This window comes from Zea mays, chromosome 8 (genome assembly GCF_902167145.1).
Source record: "Zea mays cultivar B73 chromosome 8, Zm-B73-REFERENCE-NAM-5.0, whole genome shotgun sequence".
NCBI classification, from domain to species: domain Eukaryota; kingdom Viridiplantae; phylum Streptophyta; class Magnoliopsida; order Poales; family Poaceae; genus Zea; species Zea mays.
In genome coordinates, this window is record NC_050103.1 from 171202327 (window position 1) to 171222377 (window position 20051).

At 44.0% G+C, this 20051-nt stretch overlaps 4 protein-coding genes across 9 annotated transcripts; 2 read left to right on the forward strand and 2 right to left on the reverse strand.

Annotated features, from left to right (window-relative positions):
* Positions 1-2219: 2219 nt before the first annotated feature.
* On the reverse strand, positions 2220-3779 carry LOC103636412 (protein AUXIN-REGULATED GENE INVOLVED IN ORGAN SIZE). Its single transcript, XM_008658771.4, has one exon. It carries the CDS (start codon positions 2823-2825, stop codon positions 2448-2450), a length of 378 nt encoding a protein of 125 aa, XP_008656993.1. The 5' UTR covers positions 2826-3779; the 3' UTR covers positions 2220-2447.
* A 27-nt stretch (positions 3780-3806) lies between these two features.
* Positions 3807-8321, forward strand: LOC100217272 (uncharacterized). 3 transcript variants are annotated; one of them, XM_008656295.3, is made up of 14 exons: positions 3807-3969; positions 4102-4207; positions 4314-4360; positions 4870-4940; positions 5043-5156; positions 5242-5417; positions 5519-5607; positions 5706-5823; positions 6091-6164; positions 6236-6283; positions 6366-6531; positions 6637-6708; positions 7634-7705; positions 7787-8321. In XM_008656295.3, exons 2-14 carry the CDS (start codon positions 4124-4126, stop codon positions 8096-8098), a joined length of 1443 nt encoding a protein of 480 aa, XP_008654517.1. In that variant the 5' UTR covers positions 3807-3969; positions 4102-4123; the 3' UTR covers positions 8099-8321. The 3 variants fall into 3 exon arrangements, with proteins under 3 accessions (XP_008654517.1, NP_001137096.2, NP_001295305.1); NM_001143624.2 differs by having other exon boundaries at positions 3855-3969; positions 6637-6750; positions 7787-8318; NM_001308376.1 differs by having other exon boundaries at positions 3855-3969; positions 4109-4207; positions 6637-6750; positions 7787-8318.
* Positions 8322-10270: 1949 nt separating this feature from the next.
* LOC100283247 (uncharacterized) lies at positions 10271-14613 on the forward strand. 4 transcript variants are annotated; one of them, NM_001412416.1, is made up of 5 exons: positions 10271-10604; positions 10702-10830; positions 11788-12016; positions 13761-13890; positions 13956-14613. In NM_001412416.1, the coding sequence occupies exons 1-5, from the start codon at positions 10496-10498 to the stop codon at positions 14223-14225; spliced, it is 867 nt and encodes a 288-aa protein (NP_001399345.1). In that variant the 5' UTR covers positions 10271-10495; the 3' UTR covers positions 14226-14613. The 4 variants fall into 4 exon arrangements, with proteins under 4 accessions (NP_001399345.1, NP_001399342.1, NP_001399343.1 ...); NM_001412413.1 differs by having other exon boundaries at positions 13959-14613; NM_001412414.1 differs by having other exon boundaries at positions 10702-10734.
* A 393-nt stretch (positions 14614-15006) lies between these two features.
* Positions 15007-18506, reverse strand: LOC103636414 (2-C-methyl-D-erythritol 4-phosphate cytidylyltransferase, chloroplastic). Its single transcript, XM_008658772.4, has 12 exons — positions 18216-18506; positions 17966-18048; positions 17813-17881; positions 17354-17409; positions 17189-17268; positions 16954-17036; positions 16791-16868; positions 15986-16054; positions 15755-15823; positions 15584-15630; positions 15393-15483; positions 15007-15305 (listed from the first exon to the last, which is right to left on the reverse strand). The coding sequence occupies exons 1-12, from the start codon at positions 18322-18324 to the stop codon at positions 15252-15254; spliced, it is 888 nt and encodes a 295-aa protein (XP_008656994.1). The 5' UTR covers positions 18325-18506; the 3' UTR covers positions 15007-15251.
* Between the last annotated feature and the right edge of the window lie 1545 nt (positions 18507-20051).

The following is a 20051-nucleotide window of genomic DNA, read 5'->3' on the forward strand; positions in this document are numbered from 1 at the left end:
GCACCAATACCTCCTCTGCAGCAACTCTTCCAAATATAATCTTAAATTACCCACTCTAATTCTATCTTTCTCCTTGGTTGTAAGTGAACTTCATATCTTGTCTTCGATAGAAGCAATATCTTCCAACTCTCTTGATAAGATGGTCTTTATGATAACACAATAAAACCATTAGAGACCTTGTGGAAAAGTTTCCTGGTTACATTACACATATAAGAGCTTTAGGAGTTTGGGATCGTTCAATGCCTACCTTAATAACTCTTCCATCTGAAAGCTGATCATAAAAACTAAACTTACAGTAAGAAAAGGAACGGAGAAGAAATGCAACAAGTAATTTAAGACAACAGAGGCTAAACGGAGAATGCAGTTGATCACATACCACACATGTTAAATATGGTAGCTATGTACAAAGTTCAGCTCACCCTGAAGAAGCCAATAATTAGAGCTAATATGTGAAATCTGTCTAGATGGCCTTTGAACCATTACTTTTATGTTGATGCATTTCAGGTTAGAGACATAATGCAGTTTTTCTTATCTCTCTGCTAATTATTTCGGTACAGCTTCGTCAGGTCATTCCATGGCAGATTTTGACATACATATTCTTCAGTTTTAGCTACAACAGTATATATGAGTGGTACATGTGCTGCTCCAACTCTGTTTTCATTGAAAAATGTAGGAGTATCTACAAGAAAAAATGTAGGAGTATCTACGACCAACTACTCAGGAACAGAGCACATTGCCCATATTAGGTTCTTCTAAAAATAAATGTTAACACATGGTTGATGCGCTTCCAAGGGAGGATTAAATGGACATCCTGTAGGCGCAACTACAACAGCTGGGATAATTAATATATATCAGTACAAAACGTGCATTTAGTTTGACCATATGAAAAATTATAGATGCCACCAAATTCCTCATTTGAAAAATAAAGATCGGTAATGCCATGTATAGAACACCGTATACTTTGCAAGCACAAATTTACGTTCTTCTAAATACAAAAAGTATTGTGTATTAAATGGGTACATCATCTTTTTCGGCCTTGGAATCACCTTTACTATCCGGATCCCAGGTGTCCAAGGTCTTTGCTACAGAATCATTTTCCTATGGGAGAAAAGTAAACAATCCCGTCACCTAGCAAGGGCACAAGCAGCAAAAATAAACTAAAAACAAGGCGGCACAGAGCAACAAAGTCGATGTCATCGGTACAGTCATGGCTGCAAGAACCCTGGTGGCTAGGGCGGTAGCATTCGCTGTGGCCCCCATGGTTTCGCTGGCTGGTTCCCAGATCTCCTCCGTAGCGCTGCCAAGGACACGCACCATCTGCATCGACTTCCACCTCCTTGAGCTTGCTGCCACCACAGGATTTGGTGAGGAAGGCGACGCTGGATGTGGGACAGCGTCATTGGCTTCTTTGTGTCTTGCTTTCGCTTTGGTAAGGCCAGCAGCCCGGGAGGGAGAGGAGACGACACTATGTGAGATAGCGACAGTCGCCTGAAACCCTCTCCGACTTTAGATCTTAGAACTGGGCGAGGAAATAGAGAGATAGCTAGGTACTGCTGGTCACTTCTCACCTCTCTCTGTCATCTCTCGCATTAAACTCGTGGAGCGCGGTGAGCGAGCGGGAGGTGACAGCGGCGCCGGAGTGGACAGCGTTGAGGAAGGGCCACATCGCGGGCTCGCGGCAACAGGGGAGGGAGAGGGGGAGAAGTTGAGGCAGCGGAGCATGCGGAGGCATGTGACTCGAGGGAGCCAGCTGTGCGGCGAGAGAGACGACGTGTGAGAGGGTGGGGGCACGGACACACGGTATAGCTCAGAACCAAAACGAATAATGTTTCCGGGTCCGAGGTCAAGGCCCAGGTGTCAGCACCCTTTGGCCAACAGCCGCGCGAAACGCGGAGGGGGCTCCAAACTGGAGTGTCTTTTAAGACTTTAGATACATAACTTCCCTTGTAATGTTAAATTTAATTCCTAATTGGCGGATTTTGATGGATTCGGCGAGCGGTACCACGTCGTCATTCCTCCATGTGACGCAGGCGCGACGGTGCTCCAGATCGCAACGTACGGCCGGGGCCGGAAACACACGCTGGGCGGCCATGGCCAAAACCAAAACGTGAGACGCGTGCGTGCACGAAAGCTGTTTGTGAGGAAATTCTAAGGCGGGAGGAAGGATAAAAGCGACTTTATATCGGGGGGTACCTTTTCAATGTCAATGGAATAGTATGTTCGAGTAGGAAATAACGTGCACGGTGTTCATTCCCTGCAATTGGGTCAAGTGCGCGGGACCAAATAAAACAAGGTTCCAATCCACCTGATCCGACCAGTTTACAGCAAATATATCTCAAAATCACCCCGAAAAAAAGTAAGTATTCGTCACTAAACTAATCTGATTCTATGTACGTCGGGCCTAACCCTCTCCATCTCCAGCCTCCACCTCCCGCGTACGGACGGGATCAGCGGGAGGAGCCGACGGCGAGGTGGCTGTGCGCGTCGAGCGGGACGAACGCGAGCGCGAGGAGCACGGCCAGCAGGCCCACGGGCACCAGCAGCAGCAGGGACGGCGGCGGCGAGAGCGGCGGCAGCACGAGCGGGAGGAGCGCCAGCGACACGGCCACGAACAGGCACGCCAGCACCAGCTCCGCGGTGAAGTACACCGGCGGTGCCCCCGTTCCTTGCGGCCGCCGGTGCTGCTTCTGCTCGACGGCAACGGCATCGTGCACCGCGCCCCTGCTGCTGTGAGGAGGGTCGCTTCTCGTCCTCGCCGGTCTCCGGTCCATGGCGAGCGGCGACGAGTTGAGTTGATCCTCGGAGCTGCCGGCCGCAAAGCTCATTCAGAGTTTCAGACAGCCTGTTGACCCCTCCGATCGGAGAGCTTTCTTTCTCCGATCAGCAGTCGAGGATGAGAAGGGAAGGCTGCGGCTGCCTAAAGGATCGGGAGCTCGATCGGGTAATATACAAGTTGGGCGGCTGCTCGCATTGGTTTGGTTGCTAAGCGGGCGCAGCAGGTTCGTTGAACGACGCGGAGGCGGAGTGAGTCATGGCCTAGTACTAGTAGGAGCAAGGCATGTCATGTGCGTTTTTCGCTCCGCAAGGCTGCACGTTTTGACCGGAGTGGTACCCGCGGAACGTACCTCGCATTCCATGAACCGTCAGACGGCAGTGGGTCGTGGCCGTACGGCGGGTCGTGTGATTGAGAGGACAGGGAGATCGGTTTGGGGATCACGAGGGGCTGGCTGCCCGAGAGATCCTGAACCCCGGCCTTTTCGGCCGGTGCCGGTGCCGGTGCCGCTGCGCTGTGCATTTCAGGAACGGTGGCAGGAGTGGTCGGTCGTCGCCTCGTCGTCGTGATGGTTGCGTTACGTTGCGGGCTTCCCGGTTTCGGCGTCGTGGGATGCTGGTGCGTGCTCGTTCGTTGGTCGCCTTTTGGCTTTGCTCAAGCAGTCAAAGCGCGACGTAGCGTGCCGCGAGCCGGCCGACAGGTTCGGCGCCGGGCGGCTGCCTACAGGTTCAGTGTTCCACTTGCACTGTTCCGAGAGTTCGTCCCCCCTGGGGCCTGGATTGAGGACAACGTACTGCCTGCCGTCGCCGTCCGTATGTATGCCCATCCGGATATAGCCCCCTCCCTTTCTACTTATTTGAAGTCAACATTCCACTAGCCATGGGAACGGTCCCATTGAGAGGCTAAACACAAAATCAAGATGAGTATAATGATAAAAAATGAAGAGAGAGAAAGATTAAAAAAAAAGAAAAAGCTGTCAAAACAAATGGGACGAAAAACAACGGCCCAGCATAGGCCCGTGCGGACGCGCTCCGCCCTGGGCTAGATAACCTCGAGGCCCGGACTGGGCTACCGCCGTTCACTTCACGCAGCGTCCGCGCTGTCTCTGTCCTCATCTCCGCGAAGACAGGCTACCGCCGCCGCCCTACGCCAGGTGCCGAGGCCTCTCTGTCTCTTCGCCGGCGACGATCCAATAGGTATTTCCACTCCTACTCCCTGCCTGCTGTGCGAAATCGAGCACCCAAAACCCTAATTTAAGGATATTTTATTTCTTCGACCTTTTTGCAAAAAAAAAAAAAACATCGTGCGGTGGTCTGCCTTGGCTGCAGCCAGCAGCAGAAGGAGGACACCATGAAGCTTGACGTGAATGCCCTTCGCTACCTCGCCAAGGACGACTTCCGCGTCCTTACCGCCGTCGAGATGGGCATGCGCAACGTAAGATCCCCAATACCCTGCGCCATGACCTCGCATCCCGTTACATACTAAACCACCGGTTTACGAGACTTAAGTTAGTTTTTCTTTTTGCCTGGACTTGTCACAGCACGAGATTGTTCCAGCAGAACTTGTCGACAGGATCGCCAGACTGAAGTAAGATTGTGTTCTGTTCGCAGTCCTGCAATATGTGGCTATGCTGAGATATGCTTGTGGTTGCTAGTTTTAGATGTTTAACTGGTAGTATGTTTGTTCTGATGTCCAAATCATTGTTTTCGGATGTAATTGCAGTTTTAGCATGTTGATGATTGGTTGCATGTAGTACTGCTGGTTTTTGGACCTTCCACATTATGCAATCTATTTACTTTTGGTTTTCTATTCCACCTTGTGGTGCACAAAGCAGCATGAAACCTCCATCTTTCAACTTATTCTTTCAATAGGCAAAAAACGTGGATTTATTTTGTACAAGCATCCATATGCTGAAAACAATTAGTCTGAAAACATATGGAGGCTTTGGTGGCTTGGTGCAGCTAATGTTACTCCTAGGGATGTTTGTTGGTGGCCTAGCCACTTAAATAAATGGCAAATGAAGCTATTGTTTGCTGAGTGAAAAAGAATTTGTTGTCCATCTCAGTGGAACGTGCTCTAATGTATTATGAATTCAGGCATGGAGGCACATACAAAGTGCTGAGGAATCTTTTGAAGAACAAGCTAGTGCATCATGATGCCACTAAATGTGAGTCATTGACAGCTAATCATGTTTATAGGATTTTCGGTTGCTAGGGCACCAGCACTTAGCTCCAAGTCTTTATTGCTTTATTGGTTCCGTTCCATACAGACGATGGGTATAGACTCACCTATCTAGGATATGACTTCCTTGCCATCAAGACTTTGGTTAATCGGGGAGTTTTTGCTTCAGTTGGCCGTCAGATCGGTGTTGGAAAGGAGTCTGGTATGTTGTGTTCATATTGTTTGTTCTTTGTTTGTCATGTGGCTAGCGCACATGAAGTTATTTCTAATATCTCTATGATATACAGATATATTTGAGGTTGCCACAGAGGATGGTACAGTACTCGCCATGAAACTTCATAGGCTGGGAAGGACATCTTTTAGGGCTGTGAAATCTAAACGTGACTATCTAAGGCACAGAAGGAGCTTTAATTGGCTGTACCTCTCACGACTTGCAGCCTTGAAAGAATTTGCCTTTATGAAGGTCTTTTTTTTCTCATTCTATTTCTTTTAAGTATATCTGAGCTATGTGCTCTTTTCATTTTCCTTTTTGTTTGATTAACCCATGACTGCTTATATGTCCAGGCTTTAGGGGACCATGGTTTCCCTGTTCCAGCTGCTGTAGATTGCAATCGCCATTGTGTGATCATGTCACTTGTGCAGGGATATCCTCTGTAAGCATATATCTGTGATCAATCAACTGTGGATTCATATTAGTCGAAAGTATGTTCTGTCAAGCAGATCCTGATACAAGTTGCTTTATGCTCTGTAGTGTTCAAGTGAAAGAGTTACAAAATCCAGATGACGTTTTTGACACAATTCTTGGTCTTATTGTTCGTTTGGCAGAGCATGGACTGATACATTGTGACTTTAATGAGTTCAATATCATGGTATCTCTTCCTTTTCCTTTTCTTGTTTGTCTTGATTTTATAAGTTTTAAATCCTTGGTATAAGTGAAAATTATCTGGATAAGATACTATGGAACAAGACATTTTTATGGCAAACACATGAACTAGATCTATTTGTTTGAATAATTTCTAGGTGCAGTTTGTGAGCACTTAATTTTGTGATGTAGTAATACAATTCAGCTACATAGGTCATAGGGTAATGTTTTATGTCAGTGTATAATTAAATTTATTGATGCCAATGTCATGCAGATTGATGATGATGAAAAAATTACGGTTATTGATTTTCCACAGATGGTATCTGTTTCTCATCGTAATGCCCAAATGTATGTAGCTTACTCAGATCACTTATGCGACATTGTCTTATTTTTTAAAGTAACGGATTTTTCTTTTGCAGGTTTTTTGACCGAGACATTGAATGTATCTACAAGTTCTTTAACAAAAGGTTTTAATATATGCAAGAAAGCTTCAAATAAGCTTAATTCGGTAGAATCATTTTCTTATGAGTTTGCTTTTCTTCATGTCAGGTTCAATCTGACATCAGAGAAAAATGAAGAACAAGCTGGGTCTGAAAGTGATGATGAAGGGAATAGCAGACCTTCCTTTTTGTCTGTGAAAAAGACTGCTGGTTCCTTGGACAAGGAACTAGCTGCAAGTGGATATACCAGGAAAGAGCAAGTGGAGATGGACAAGGTAGGTCAAAGGTTTCTGCAAATTTGTTTTTCATGCATACATTTATAGATTGTTTTCTGGCTTAGTTCTCTGATGCTTTTTTTTTTTTTGCAAACTTTCTTACAGTACATTGAGGAAGATGCTGAAAGACATGATTCCAGCTCAGATGATGATGACGACGACGACGACAATGACAAGGTTGGTGATGCTGTGTCTTTGGTTTCCTTGAAGATAGACCAGGTACGTCTGCCTAGCAAGTTAATTTGAATATGTGCAGACTGTAATGGTAGTCAGCCAGCCAGGCTAGTCTCTCTGCCTAGCAAGTTAATTTAAATATATGTGCAGACTGTACTGGTAGTCAGCCAGCCAGGCTAGTCTCTAGGCCCTGTTCAGTTTAGGACCTGTTTGGAAGCACTCAATTTTTAATAATCTGGTTTGTACAAACTGGAGTGATTCCAAACATACCAGTTTATGTCCTAGTTTATAGGAACTGTATTCCCAGTTTATAGAAACTGTATTCACTGTCGTCCACCGACGGCGCAGCATGCCTTGGTCGTGGATCTCGGTGTGGAGTTCTGGCTATTGGCTCAGAGGTCATCCTGACGTGTGGGGTGGAGGTGCTGGGGTGCCTCTTCCTCCGTCGTCGCATGGTTCTCGGGGCAGCCGATCTCGGTGGTTGTGGGGATCTTCAGCCTATGGCCGAAGCGGGCAGTTGGTGGGCGACTTGCTTATGAAGGTGACGTTGGCTAGGCTGCAGCCGACCTCAAGGCGGCACCGGCAGGGCGGCGGTCGGCCTTGGGGAAACTCCAGCCGCGTTAGCGAGGAGACTGTCTCGATGCGGACCGGAGCAGTCCTGCGAACAGGGGATAGAGGAAAAACTGAATCACAGTGGCAGGTGGGTAATTTCTTCGAAGTTGCCCACCTTCACAGTGAGTCAAAGCAGGGGGAGTTGCTGTGAGTTTTGTACTAGAGAAAAAGTAGCTATGGATTGCCACCTCTTTGTTTGGAATTTTTTTGAAGCCAAAGTATGTTGAGAAGGCCAACTAAATGGGGCCCTATTTTAGTTAGAAGACGCTATCTAGTTAGAAGACACTATTATTGAAGTGTATTTTGGCTGTCTCAGGACGATTCTGCTGAGCCTGATTGTAATCTTGCCTCAAGGGATTCAGATGTGCCTGGAACTTTTTCTGAAGAGGTTAGCCATCTATCCATCAGAATGAATCTGCAAAGTTTTGATAGCATTTACCTTACAATTTTTTTTTTTTGACTGGGACAGAATGAAACAAGCTGTAGCAGTGAGAAGAGATTGGAAAGTCCCTCGGGTGACAATGGAGAGGCTATGAAACCGCTTGAATCTGAGGGCAAGACGCTTTCCCAGAAAGACGACAACAATGATGATGACTCATCAGAGGATGCTGATGAAGAAGAAGAAGATGCCGAGCTCACGAAACAATTGAACAAGCAAAGGAAAAAGGCAATAGCAGCTGCCAGTGGTCGGAGAAGGCCAGTGTCGTCCAGGAACGCCTGCAAGGACAAGGGTAAGGGCACCATGAACTCCAAAATCCAGAGGCAGGCGTGCCAGTGGTGATGGTCACTCGAATGTCTGCAGTGCCTCTTTCGACAATCGTAAAGTAGACCAAGAGTAGGATTTTCCATGAGGGTAGAACCGAGGGATCCCTGTACTAGAATCAACTCTGGTTTTATTCTTTTATCACATGTCGTATACCTTTTTGTACACGGTTATGGTGAGATCATTTGAGTTATGCTTGTGTTTATACCAACTGAATAGCTGAGCGTACTGCCTTCTTCAAGAGCCCGTACTGCTGCCAATGCCATTGTTCTTGAGCGCTTTCCAATATAATCCAACTGATAAGTGGAACTGTGTAGAGGGACAAGAGGAAAGAACAGCGTAGAAACTAGAAAGGTTGTACAGGTTGGTCAGAAAAAGCGAGGCCATATGCCTCCGCGCGGGGCTCGGCCTGCTCCTTTGTGCTATGCATGGGAGATGGGACTATGGGAGCATCAAGCATGTAGATGGTCCACTCCGGAGGAATGCACGTCCTCTCATAGTCCACGGAGGACGGGTCTACCGGTTGTAAGGGCCTGTTTGGTTTGTGGCTAAATGTGTCACACTTTGCCTAAGGTTAGTCGTTCGAATTGAATAACTAACCTTAGGCAGAAAAGTTAGGCAAAGTGTGGCAACTGAGGCAGTGAACCAAACATGCCTTAAATCTCTACTACTTATTAAAGCTGTAAAGGTAGTCTACCATTTTCTAATCTTATTTCTGTTCTGTCATTCTCATCCTTGTTCTACCTTTCTCATTCTCCTCTTCCTACATAGGCCACACCTATTTCCATTTCCATTCTCCTGCACGACCTACGCTTAGCTAAAACTATAAAACAAACACATGGCCGCAAGTGGATTCGAACTCACACCTTCTCAAGCCAATGAGAGCAGTAGCTACTGTCTACACCTATGAGGCTATGACACGAAAAACATCTACTACATATCTCCCCAAGTCCACATGCTACTCTTTCACAATGCGCAATAACAGATAAGTATCACTGAGATTTTTGAATTATTATTGGATGGAGGGAGTAGTATTTAAAGAAGAGTCTTACATGCAATTTCTTTTGTTTGAATAATGTTTTTAACTTAAATTTATTTTTTTGCATGCGCGACATTTATTCTTCGTAATATTTTTTCCATGATCTAACTTGTGAGTCATTTTCATAAATCAACGTCAAGTATGAATCCATGTTTCTTACTTGGAAACTCTGAACAAACATTACTAGCAGGAGGCGCTCGCGTTGGCGTCACTCATCGACGACGAGAAAAAGCTTGGTAACTGACAATTCGACCTCTAAAAGCAGTCCTACGTGGCCGCTTGCGCACCTGTGGACGAAAAGTTCTGGCGCTGTCGCCGCTTGGACGTGGTCCAAAGCGGCTGTACCACTCTGTTCATCGTCAAGCAGGGGTATCTCATGTTCGTCGGCAACTCCGACGACTCTCGGGTTGTTCTGGGCACCACATTCAACGACGGCGCCATCACGCCGTCCAGCTCATCGTCCACATGAAGCCCAACCAGCCACTTAAGTCGCTATTGACCGGCCATGAATTCTTGTGCACTGGGTGACGGGCGTTGCTGATGTTGTGTGAGTACTTCAAACATGATGTATGCGGAGGAGTAGCGCATACGGTGGTGCAACGTCCAGTTGTACTACCTCGCTGATAAGCCAGGGGTGCACTTCGTCTGGCAGCCCGACCAAGAATCGTCGTGACTCGTCATGTCACGCGCGTTCGACGATTACTATATAAAGGATTATGGTGTCATCTCGGCGCCGGAGGTGACGCGGAGGAGGACCGACAGCAATGACCAGTTCGCCATTCTCGCCACCATCAGGGTAGTTTTTGTGTCTGCCTACGTTTAATTCTCTTCGCAAACATACACACTTGTCTTTTTGTTTAAGCAAGTGCATATGGTGGTGCGTGCCTGATAACTGATGACATACGAGAGAACTTCTTCCGGTAGGTGTAGGACGTGCTCTCCATTGACGAGACCATACAAATTATAGTATATATTGAAGACTGCATGATAGTGATGGTTACAATATAGTGATGAAACAGCTAGATTAAAATAATAAAAATTTATATATACGTAGAATTATAAATAGATTATAATTTTTTTATCGTATCAGTATAATACATATTTTATATATAAATTATCATATGTTTCCGTCCGTCGCTCACCGGGACACACCGTGATGGAAGCATGGAGCACCCACGCATGGATCAAAATCCTCCCCCAAAACGCGACGAAATTCTCCGCGAGCAAAATATAAAGTTTATAAACCCACTCCTCCCCTTCCCCTGTTCCCTCTACCACCACCACCGGCACCGCGGGACAGTCTGCTCTCGTCCCGCTGCAGCCCGTCCCCGACCCGGAACCCTAGCGACTGCCATTGCCCACGCGCCGCTCGCCCGATGAACGGCGGGGGCTCTGGGCTGGCGCCCAACGCCGCGCACACCGCGGACGAGGTCTTCCGCGACTACAAAGGCCGCCGCGCCGGCATGATCAAGGCCCTCACCACTGGTACGCCTTCGCTCGCCCCGCCGATTGGCCCCCTGATTCTGTCCTGTCTGCGTGGATTCATGCGATTGACGCGGGGTTTTCTCTTGTTCTGTGCAAGATGTGGAGAGGTTCTTCAAACTCTGTGACCCTGGTGAGTGCGCTCGATCTCTTTGGTTCCTCGCCCCAGGATGTGGAGTGATAGCCGAGGAGGCTTCCGTGGTTTTTCTGCTTGGGCTTCGTTGCTTCGGTGGGGGATTGGATCATTGGAAGCTAAATTTGGAGAAATTTCCCTTTTCTCTGTCTCCTCTACCCTCACTCGACATGCTTTGGATTCGATTATTGGTAGCCTTGCAGCTTTCGTTAATGCTCTGCTTGTGCTTGATTGTAGCTGTTCGAATTTGGTGAGAGATTGAACCCCATGATGACAGTTTTATGTTGGTTGGAACTGTGGAACCAGTGGCTGACATATAATTTTTTTTTGCTGTTAGGTTGTTACTTGTTAGCGCTATGGGGTTGCCATCAATCTTGTATTGATAGCTTGCTTGCAGAAAATCGCTAGATATTTTTGGCTGATCAGTGCCGTGGAATTTCGACTGTGTACTGGGTGCTTGGTTTCTATATGATTGCTTTTAGCTAGGGCAATGGTGGTTGTGCAAGCAGTCCTTAGGTGCAAACGAGTTCTCTCGTCCATTAGATTATGATCTAACTGAGGCGTCACACTTTAACTAGTATGTCTATTGTCTTGTCTGTTGTTTTTTAGGGGCGGTCTCCAGCAGCTCTCCTAGTATCATATCATATTACCTATCTCACATCCTATTTCAAACTCCACTCTGTAAACAATGTTATCTGCAATACAAAACATTGTTTTATATGACAATATGTACGATCCGCGACACAACATTATGCTACTACATAGTTGTTGGTACAGTCAATTTATTGGAGTCAGTGACATAATGTGGATAGGTATACTGATTCAGCAAATCTTTTTTCTTTAGTGCATTGATGGCACTGTTCGACTGGCTGAATGCATGGTTGTTTTAGCTGCTCGCTCTATTAATGTAATTATTATTATTGTGGAGTTTGGTTGCTTCTCATTATTGTATGGCGTGGTCTGCAGTGTTTTCTGCTTCAGCCTCGCACTCTTGTTTGCAGCAGTGCCCAGTTGGTGTAACTTGTTATGGCTAATTCCATTGGTTTTGAACAGAAAAGGAGAACTTGTGCCTTTATGGCTATCCCGATGAGACGTGGGAGGTGACCTTGCCAGCTGAGGAAGTTCCCCCTGAGATCCCTGAACCAGCATTAGGAATCAACTTTGCTAGGGATGGCATGAATGAGAAAGACTGGCTGGCGCTAGTTGCAGTCCACAGTGATTCCTGGTTACTGTCTGTTGCATTCTACTTTGGTGCACGCTTTGGATTTGACAGAGAAACTAGGTAATTCTTCTGCTATGATTCAACTATGCAGTTTTCATACCCAATCATTGTTGTTTGTTCCTTCCTATGCTGGCATATTTTTATCTGAATTTTGCATACCAGAAAGTACATATGCATCTTAATTTACATATTTCTTAAATTAGAGCACCTGTTATAATCCATTTCATATGGAAATAGCTTCCACCTAAGTTTGGGAGCAAATTCTTCACACAAGATTTGGTCGATTCTTTAATGCTTTCACACAGTAGAATCTACATTCAGAGTCTGAACACCCAGTGCCACTGAACAATATTTTGAATGTTGAGATTATAAAACAAATTATGTACTGCATATCAGCATAGCTTTTTACTGCTGCTTGCGTAAAGAAAATGGGGATTGCATTTGTGTACATAGCAGGTTAAGTTAGGTAGAATACTAGACTCACCATATCATATTCTTGTAGTAACTAGTAAATATCGTGGGATTTTGGGGTGGTTTCTCCTCCTTCCTTTGGTTCTGTTATTATGCTCGTTTTACAATTTTCTCTTCTCAGTTCGGAATTTGAATTCCTCTACTATAATGTTTATAGGTCTGATACTTTGGAAATGCAATTTAACTTTAAAATACAATTTAACAATATTTTAATCATGCAGTATGGGTTTCATGTGCAATCATTTCATCTACTTCCTATCGGTAGCAAATAGGACATGAGAATTATATTTTAGCATAATTGTGCCACCATGTTTATCCTGGCATCACTGCCTAGTAAATGTTGTAATGTAGATTGCATTCTTTCTGTAACCTTAAACTTACATCCAGCTCTGTCTTTCATGTATAAGGCGGGGCCATTGGTGTTTAGAATAGTAAATATATCCATTAGTGAAAGCATTAAGCACCCATATAGCAGATATTTTGTTTGACCCCACTTTCTAATGCCACAAATGTATATTTACAACATCACATTGTTGCCATAGAAAATTGTCAGCCTGTATTTACTGGCTATCAAGTGTCAAATCAAATGGAGGAAAAAGCTACAAGTGAATGTAAATGTCACATGCCTGCAGGGATAAATGATGCTAATATTGATTCACATGCTATTAATAATAAGTACATGTTTAGTTAACTACACTGAAATCAACATTACATAAAGTTCCATGATTACCACCTTGCCCATATCCTTGCTGTACCAAACTGGACCTTTCCTTTTTGACCTTGCATTATTGATATTCGGTAGTTACTATGCCCTGGCAATTGGTAAACCAACTGTAGGCATGCAGCTTCACATTGCTGTTTGAAAGATGGATTTAATTTGAGAAATGGAGTTGTTAGCACTCGAGTAAATACTACTCTCATGTTTGGTTATTTGGTAACATTATATGGTTATCTGAGCGCAACATGGTGCACATTCAGAGATACTCAAATACATTTTGCAGATTCAAATTGTGAAACTGTAAACTGGACTTAGAGTGTAAACCATATAGTGCAACATGCTACAGAATTAGTGTAGTTGATTGAAGCAAATCTCATGTTTAGAACCACTGAAAATTAACACATAGCAGCTCCTTTATAGAATGATCAATTCAGAGTATACTGTTAAGAATTAGGTATTGGGTGACTGCATTTTGCAGCCTATTGTTTCCTTTATAGTAATAAACATTACCATTCATAACACTTCATTTGTTTTCTCACCATCAATCTCAAGGGTTTACTCCAACTATTTAGCCACTTATTGCATTCCTTGTGATACTTCATTGCTGTAATGCAGGAGGCGACTCTTTAGCCTGATAAACAACATGCCCACGATATTTGAGGTAGTGACAGGAGCAGCCAAGAAGCAGGCGAAGGAGAAGACACCTAATAGTAGCAGCAAGAGCAACAGGCCTAGTTCAAAAGTGGTAAATGTCTGTCATTTCCTGTTGCCATCCAGCCTGAATTCTTGCTGATAACATTGTGTCTGCAGCAGTCAAGAGCAGAGTCTCGTTCAAAGGCTAAGGTCCCCCAAGACGAAGAAGAGAGCGGTGATGACGATGAGGATGAGGAGGCAGACGAGCACAACAATACCTTGTGTGGAACTTGCGGAACTAACGACAGCAAGGACCAGTTCTGGATCTGTTGTGATAACTGCGAGAAGTGGTACCATGGGAAGTGTGTCAAGATCACGCCAGCTCGAGCTGAGCATATCAAGCAGTACAAGTGCCCAGACTGCACCAACAAGCGGGCCAGGGCATGAGCGGCAAACATCGGCATCGGGCGACCTTTGATAGGAAGGAAGAAACCACCTCCTGGCTTCAAGATCCCTAGATATGGCGTAGGTCCCTAGTTTACGAAGTCTGCATTTTCATGTGTTCATTAATATATCTGCTGATTAGCTGTTCGACCTAGCAGTGTCTAAAACGTGCCGTGTGTCTTCTGTGCTGAGTGTTGACATGGGGCCTCCTCCCTCCAGCCTGTAAACGCTGTCACTGAAGGTACCTCTCAACTGACCATCCTTCATTGTTGGTGTCGTGCAGTGAGTAGTGGCCGTACTCTTTGTTCCCAGTTCCTAGCATTTGAATTGCTCAAATGCGTACCTTGCTGAGTAAGGCCGTTGGAAAATGACGAATAGCTGCATTTCCGTGGGTCTCAATGTTCCCCAAAGGGCACCACCACTGAACCATTTTTTTTCCTTGAGGAATCTCCCTGTTAACCACTAAGGCCCCTTTGGAACATAGGAATTTAATAGGAACCATTTGAGAATTTCATAAGAATCAGATCATTTTTACAGGAAAAACGTAGCAAACCGGAAAATAAATCCCGTAATCTAAATGGAGCCTAACTCTTATTTGCCAGCCAAAAGTTGTTGAGGCGGCTGTGCTGAATTGCTGGTTCAATTGGCTGTAACTACCTCACGGCTATACAATTCTAATTTTGTTTTCTTATCAGCATTTGATGATGATTCGAATTGAAGCTCCTACATTTAAATGCGCCATGGATTTGTTTTTAATTTCCATTGCCATGCGTGAAAACGGAAATTATAACCATAGCTTGAGCTCCAGTTTTCCGCCAAAGCATGAACTCGGCAGAAAGCGTGGCCATTTTTTCATTGATATATAATATAGAAAGAATGACATAATGTCTACAGAGAGCTCAGATATCTCGAGCATGAGCTCCATAATTATTTTGGTTTTTGAAAACTGTAGAAGTGTAGATAAATGCCGTCCTACAAAATCGTACTTGTCTGTAAAATCAGGCAAAGAGCTAATTTTGCCTATCACCTCTATTCCTCATTCATCAGGCGCTCAGCTAGTAGCAAGTCATCAGGCGTAGTCACCTGCAATAAATTCACATTTCACGGCTCTCTCCAAACTAAGCAGTTCAGAACATTATAGTTCAAATAACAAATATTATTCTAGAATACCTTAATGTTTGTATAAGAGCCTTCCGTGATATACACAGGGTGTTTTAGATATTCTACAATGGATACATCATCAGTGACTTCAAGGCCATCCCTGCGATAGCATAATTAAATCAAATAGAGAACTAAGCAGTATAAGCAGTGTATAACAATACCATCAATTTGATTTGCCCAGAGGTAAGACCAAAACTAACCGTTTAACGAGCTCAAAACCATCTCTGAGTAAATTGGGCTTCATAGCCTACAATCAGAAAAGACACTATTATAGTGTTGTGGTCCCTCAAAAGCAAAATGGGGGGGGGGGGGGGGTCTGTGGGAGCAGGGGAGAAAACAAAAAATATAGAAAGAAGTAAAAGTATTATTACCTGTGGAGTTTGCATTTCCCAGAGAGTTTTCCGGTCAAGAGTTTTCACTACAAAAGAATTAGTATTGGCCTGAAGGGGATATAAGTGGTAAGGAATGTTACAATCCATCCAGAATGCTATTACATGGATCATGGTAGCTTAGCAAAAAGTAAGCCTACGATTGATTGGGTAATTCTATTTGAAAAATCATAGCGACACATCATCAAGATTCAAGACTGCATGAACACTTACCTCCTTTATTGTAGCTTTCACAGGCACACCAAGAACAGCTGCTCCATGTACTGCAGCATCTTCTAAGACCTAATCAGTAAAATCAAAACCAATATTATTGCTTGAACAAACTGCAAAGCACTTGTAGCCATCCTTTTCTCTCTATATAAAGCACAAAAATAATTGGCAGCTTTCAGGAAATACACTTCCTGTGAAATATGAAAAACTAGCTGTACGTCCTCGTATATTAATTGCAGCAACCCGTTCGCTCGTGCTCAAGTTCGTTGCCGATCAATGCTGCAGCAACAGCAACATCGTCTCCACGGTATGTGGCGATGAAACGCCGCGACACTGGTGTGCTAGCACCGCGTATACAACGAGAGGAACAACGACAACGTCTTGGACGTCCGCAACCCTATGGAGAGAGGCAGCGGCTGCAGTTTGGATTATTCTCTCTAGCACGTCAGCCCCTTCATATATATAGACCTTTGCTAATGGCCTTTTACCCTAAATGTCCTTTAGATCATGATTGTCTCTTACTTTCTTAGGCATATATACAATAGAAGGGCCTGCTTTCTTCTGTAAGCTAGAGTTCCCCACGCTTCCTGTTTTTTTTTGTTCTGTGACACTGCTTTCTATAAAAGCTGGGTTTACCTCTGTCAAAAGAAAAATTATAAGTTGCAACTTGCAGGGGATAGTTATCTGCAGGTTCCTAGCTGGGAAAGATAGTATTTCAGTGCTTCCAAAGAAAGAACAAGCTAAAGCAACCATCTGATTAGACATACGATGATATAGTTCATGCTGCATCAAGAACAAGAGGAGTAACCTTTTTTACATCTTCAGAAGAAACTAAGGGCCTTGCAGAATCATGGACACAAACTAGTTCTGAATCCCCATCAATTTCCTGCAAACAAGCAATACACAATATCCCCACGATATTTATGTACAGGAGCAGAAGGAGCAATAGATACAAGTGATTTGCCACTTACCTGAAGTCCATTAAAAACAGAGTCTTGTCTCTCTTTTCCCGGGCGTGCAAATTTAAGGGGTATTTGCAAGTTGTCAATAGAACCTATGGAAACGGATAACAATTCAAGACAACTCACTCAAAGTCACGAGTGTATCATGGTTCGAGTGTAGTCATAGAAACTGCTGCTTCTAATACACCTTAGATAAAACCATAGCTAAGTCCATAAAAATAGAATGAGTGGAAAATATTGCTACCTTCAAATACATCACTGTAGTCTGGATCACACACTACCACAACTTCTTTGACTTCCTTCAGTTGACAGAATGTTTTTAAACTGTGGACAAAATGTAAGGATTCCTGTGTCCACATCACCTTGCTAACTTGAGGAATTTGAAAACTCTTATGATAGAGAGAGGAACCTGTACAATGCAATTGGTAGTCCTAGTAGAGGTAGATACTGCTTTGGCATATTCGCCTGTTAAAAAAGATGGGCAGAATTAGACAGCAATGAAGCATTGGAAGAACACACTAATGCAAATATTTTTACAGTGCTCAGTAAAACATTTCGCTGCAATTCATCTATATTGATAGCAAACAACAATGACTTTTTTTGGCTTAACTCGATTCATTTGTTCAATAGAGCACACAGCCTTGGTATAATATGTTTATAATACTTTAAATTAGAGTGTTGCTCAAAGACTCCATTATCAGTAACTGAAAAACTGAACTGTCAGGGTGACCTTATTGTCCCCAAACTGATCAAACTGGTGAACATATCCCCAACGAACGCACAAGAACTAGAGAGCATGCCCTCGCACTGTTGCGACAAAAAAAAAAAAAAAACTGAAGACACGTTTGAAGCAGAAGAGACATGGTACCCCCATTCTCTTTCCCTGCCCTCCGGACAAGAGGATCACCGAGACGCTCCTCTCCTTCACAGCCACGCCCTGGCGAAAAAAAGCTCATGTCAGTCAGTGGTTCCCTCTTAATCAACAGTACACGCGCCACGCGGCTTCGGATAGACACTGCACCTGCTCGCCGTCGGTTATTGAAGCGCAGATTGCCGGACTCGAACGCCTCGTGTGCCGCCTAAGAGCAACCCCGTAGCTACCACCTGACCACAAGCCGCAGCAAAATGAAGGTCCCTCTCAGTTCGGTAGCATCTACGAGCAATCCAATCGGAATTCGCTTGATTTTTTCACACGGATGGTTGCTAGTAGCCCAGCATTTGGACGGAACGAACTCCTAAACAAATGGAGAGGTGGCTGAAGCAATCCTTACCCGTCCGAAGGCGGCGGGAGGCCGGGAGCACCGCGGTCGCCTGGAAAGGCGGTGGCGTCGTGGCAGGAGGGAGGCGCGCGTGGAGACGGAGGCAGAGGCGGAGCTCCATCTCGGAGGCTCTGACCGCTGCGACCGCGAGGCCGAGGGGAGGGATGGTGATGGTGGCTGGTGGTGACGATGGTCGCAGAGAAGAAGCGACAAAGGGTGGACACCAGGCCGGAATGGAGGCGGAGACTGCAGCATCGCCTCGCGCTTCGGTCAATCCACGCCTTCCACACTTTCTCGTCACATGGCTCTAGGATTTTACGTACTCAAACAATACAAAATGTTTTAGTTTTTTGAGATACACTTGCTATTGTTATTCTATGTATGTAGTTTTTATATTAAAAATCAAAACATCTTATAATTTGAAATAAAGAGAATAAATTATTTAAAAATAACTAGATTTATAGAAAATATTAGTAATAATACCAAATATATTCACACGTTGCAACGAAACCAAATACATATAGAAATTGAACTTCGTACCGTCGTTATATAGACACTAGCCAATGGCGCGCACCAGCGCGCACATGAAAATTAAATACTTATATATATGCTGTAAAAAACAAAAACGGAACATTATATTATACATATATATCTATATAGAGTGTTGCGGTCTGTCATATGATTATGACTATTGTAGAATATATAGTCATCACAGAAGTTGACGAGTTACAAACAATACGTGTTTAGCATCACTTGAGTCTATATATATATTAAGATGTATAGACAAAAGATATTTGGATATTGTTTTCTAAATAAGGCAAAAGTTATATATTTTCCAAAGAAGTGGTGGTTCATTGAAGGCTTAAATCTAAAGTTCGAACATCATTCCTGCAGTGTACGGTAAGCAGGTTATTTTGAAGTTGAATAGATTTTTTTGCAGTTGAAGTAAAGGATGGTAATAGAGTATATACATCAATAAATGGAATGAATAAGATATCATTATCGCAATCAAACTTTAAACATTTGCGCCTAGCCCATAATCTAAAAGGAATGGTAAAATGATGCCTTTTCGATGGTGATTGAAAAGACTGTAGATTTTGGTCTGCAGTTTGAAGACTATCATCTGTTTCAAAGCTATCATGTTGATGGCATGCAAGTCAACGTGTAAGCATAAGGAAATATAAATCTAAATAACTCGAAAAAAATGAATTACTAAACACGTTGAATTTAACTTATATGTGGAGAAATGGATGTTGATAGTCTAAACACGTTCAATAAATGGGTGGTAGACACCGGCGAAAGCAAATGCGCCGACGTTGTCGCCCTCAGCAGCATCATTATGTTGGAAAGCAATCGAAGATTGGGACCCTTGCAGGGAGCAACGAACAGGGTAAAGCGAAATGAAGCCTGAGAAGGGTCTGTTTAGCTCTATAAGACGATAGCGGTGGCAGAGTCAGCAGTACAATTTCTATCGCCGTGTGCACAGTGGGCATCGGGAGTATCCTCCATTCATATGATTTAGTCATTTTAGGTTTATCATATTTTAACTATGACCAACAATATATATAAGATTACATTATTCTAAACTTAAAAAGTTACATATAACTGTAGTTAAAGTCATGATGAATCTAATAACTTTACTTTTATATTGTAAAATATTATGAAACATCAGACATAACTGGTCAAAGTTAATAATAATTGATTCAGGATAAATTTAAAACGACTAAACCATGTAGAGGGAGGGAGTGAGTAGCTGGAGGCTGCAAAGCGAGAGGTCTACTTCTTTTTTTCTATTTTATTTAGTTGGGAAGTTGAAGAGAAGGCATGTTAGCGGCTGATTCGTTGGAT

Coding starts and splice junctions, on each gene's coding strand:
- LOC100283247 (NM_001412416.1), top strand. CDS start 10,496: ATGAACGGCGGGGGCTCTGGGCTGGCGCCCAACGCCGCGCACACCGCG. Junction 10,605..10,701: donor GATCAAGGCCCTCACCACTG/GTACGCCTTCGC, acceptor GTTCTGTGCAAG/ATGTGGAGAGGTTCTTCAAA. Junction 10,831..11,787: donor GCTTGGGCTTCGTTGCTTCG/GTGGGGGATTGG, acceptor GGTTTTGAACAG/AAAAGGAGAACTTGTGCCTT.
- LOC103636412 (XM_008658771.4), bottom strand. CDS start 2,825: ATGAGCTTTGCGGCCGGCAGCTCCGAGGATCAACTCAACTCGTCGCCG.
- LOC100217272 (NM_001143624.2), top strand. CDS start 4,124: ATGAAGCTTGACGTGAATGCCCTTCGCTACCTCGCCAAGGACGACTTC. Junction 5,608..5,705: donor CTTGTGCAGGGATATCCTCT/GTAAGCATATAT, acceptor TATGCTCTGTAG/TGTTCAAGTGAAAGAGTTAC. Junction 5,824..6,090: donor TTAATGAGTTCAATATCATG/GTATCTCTTCCT, acceptor AATGTCATGCAG/ATTGATGATGATGAAAAAAT.
- LOC103636414 (XM_008658772.4), bottom strand. CDS start 18,324: ATGGAGCTCCGCCTCTGCCTCCGTCTCCACGCGCGCCTCCCTCCTGCC. Junction 17,269..17,353: donor CTACCAATTGCATTGTACAG/GTTCCTCTCTCT, acceptor TTTTGTCCACAG/TTTAAAAACATTCTGTCAAC. Junction 15,484..15,583: donor GGTTTTGAGCTCGTTAAACG/GTTAGTTTTGGT, acceptor ATGCTATCGCAG/GGATGGCCTTGAAGTCACTG.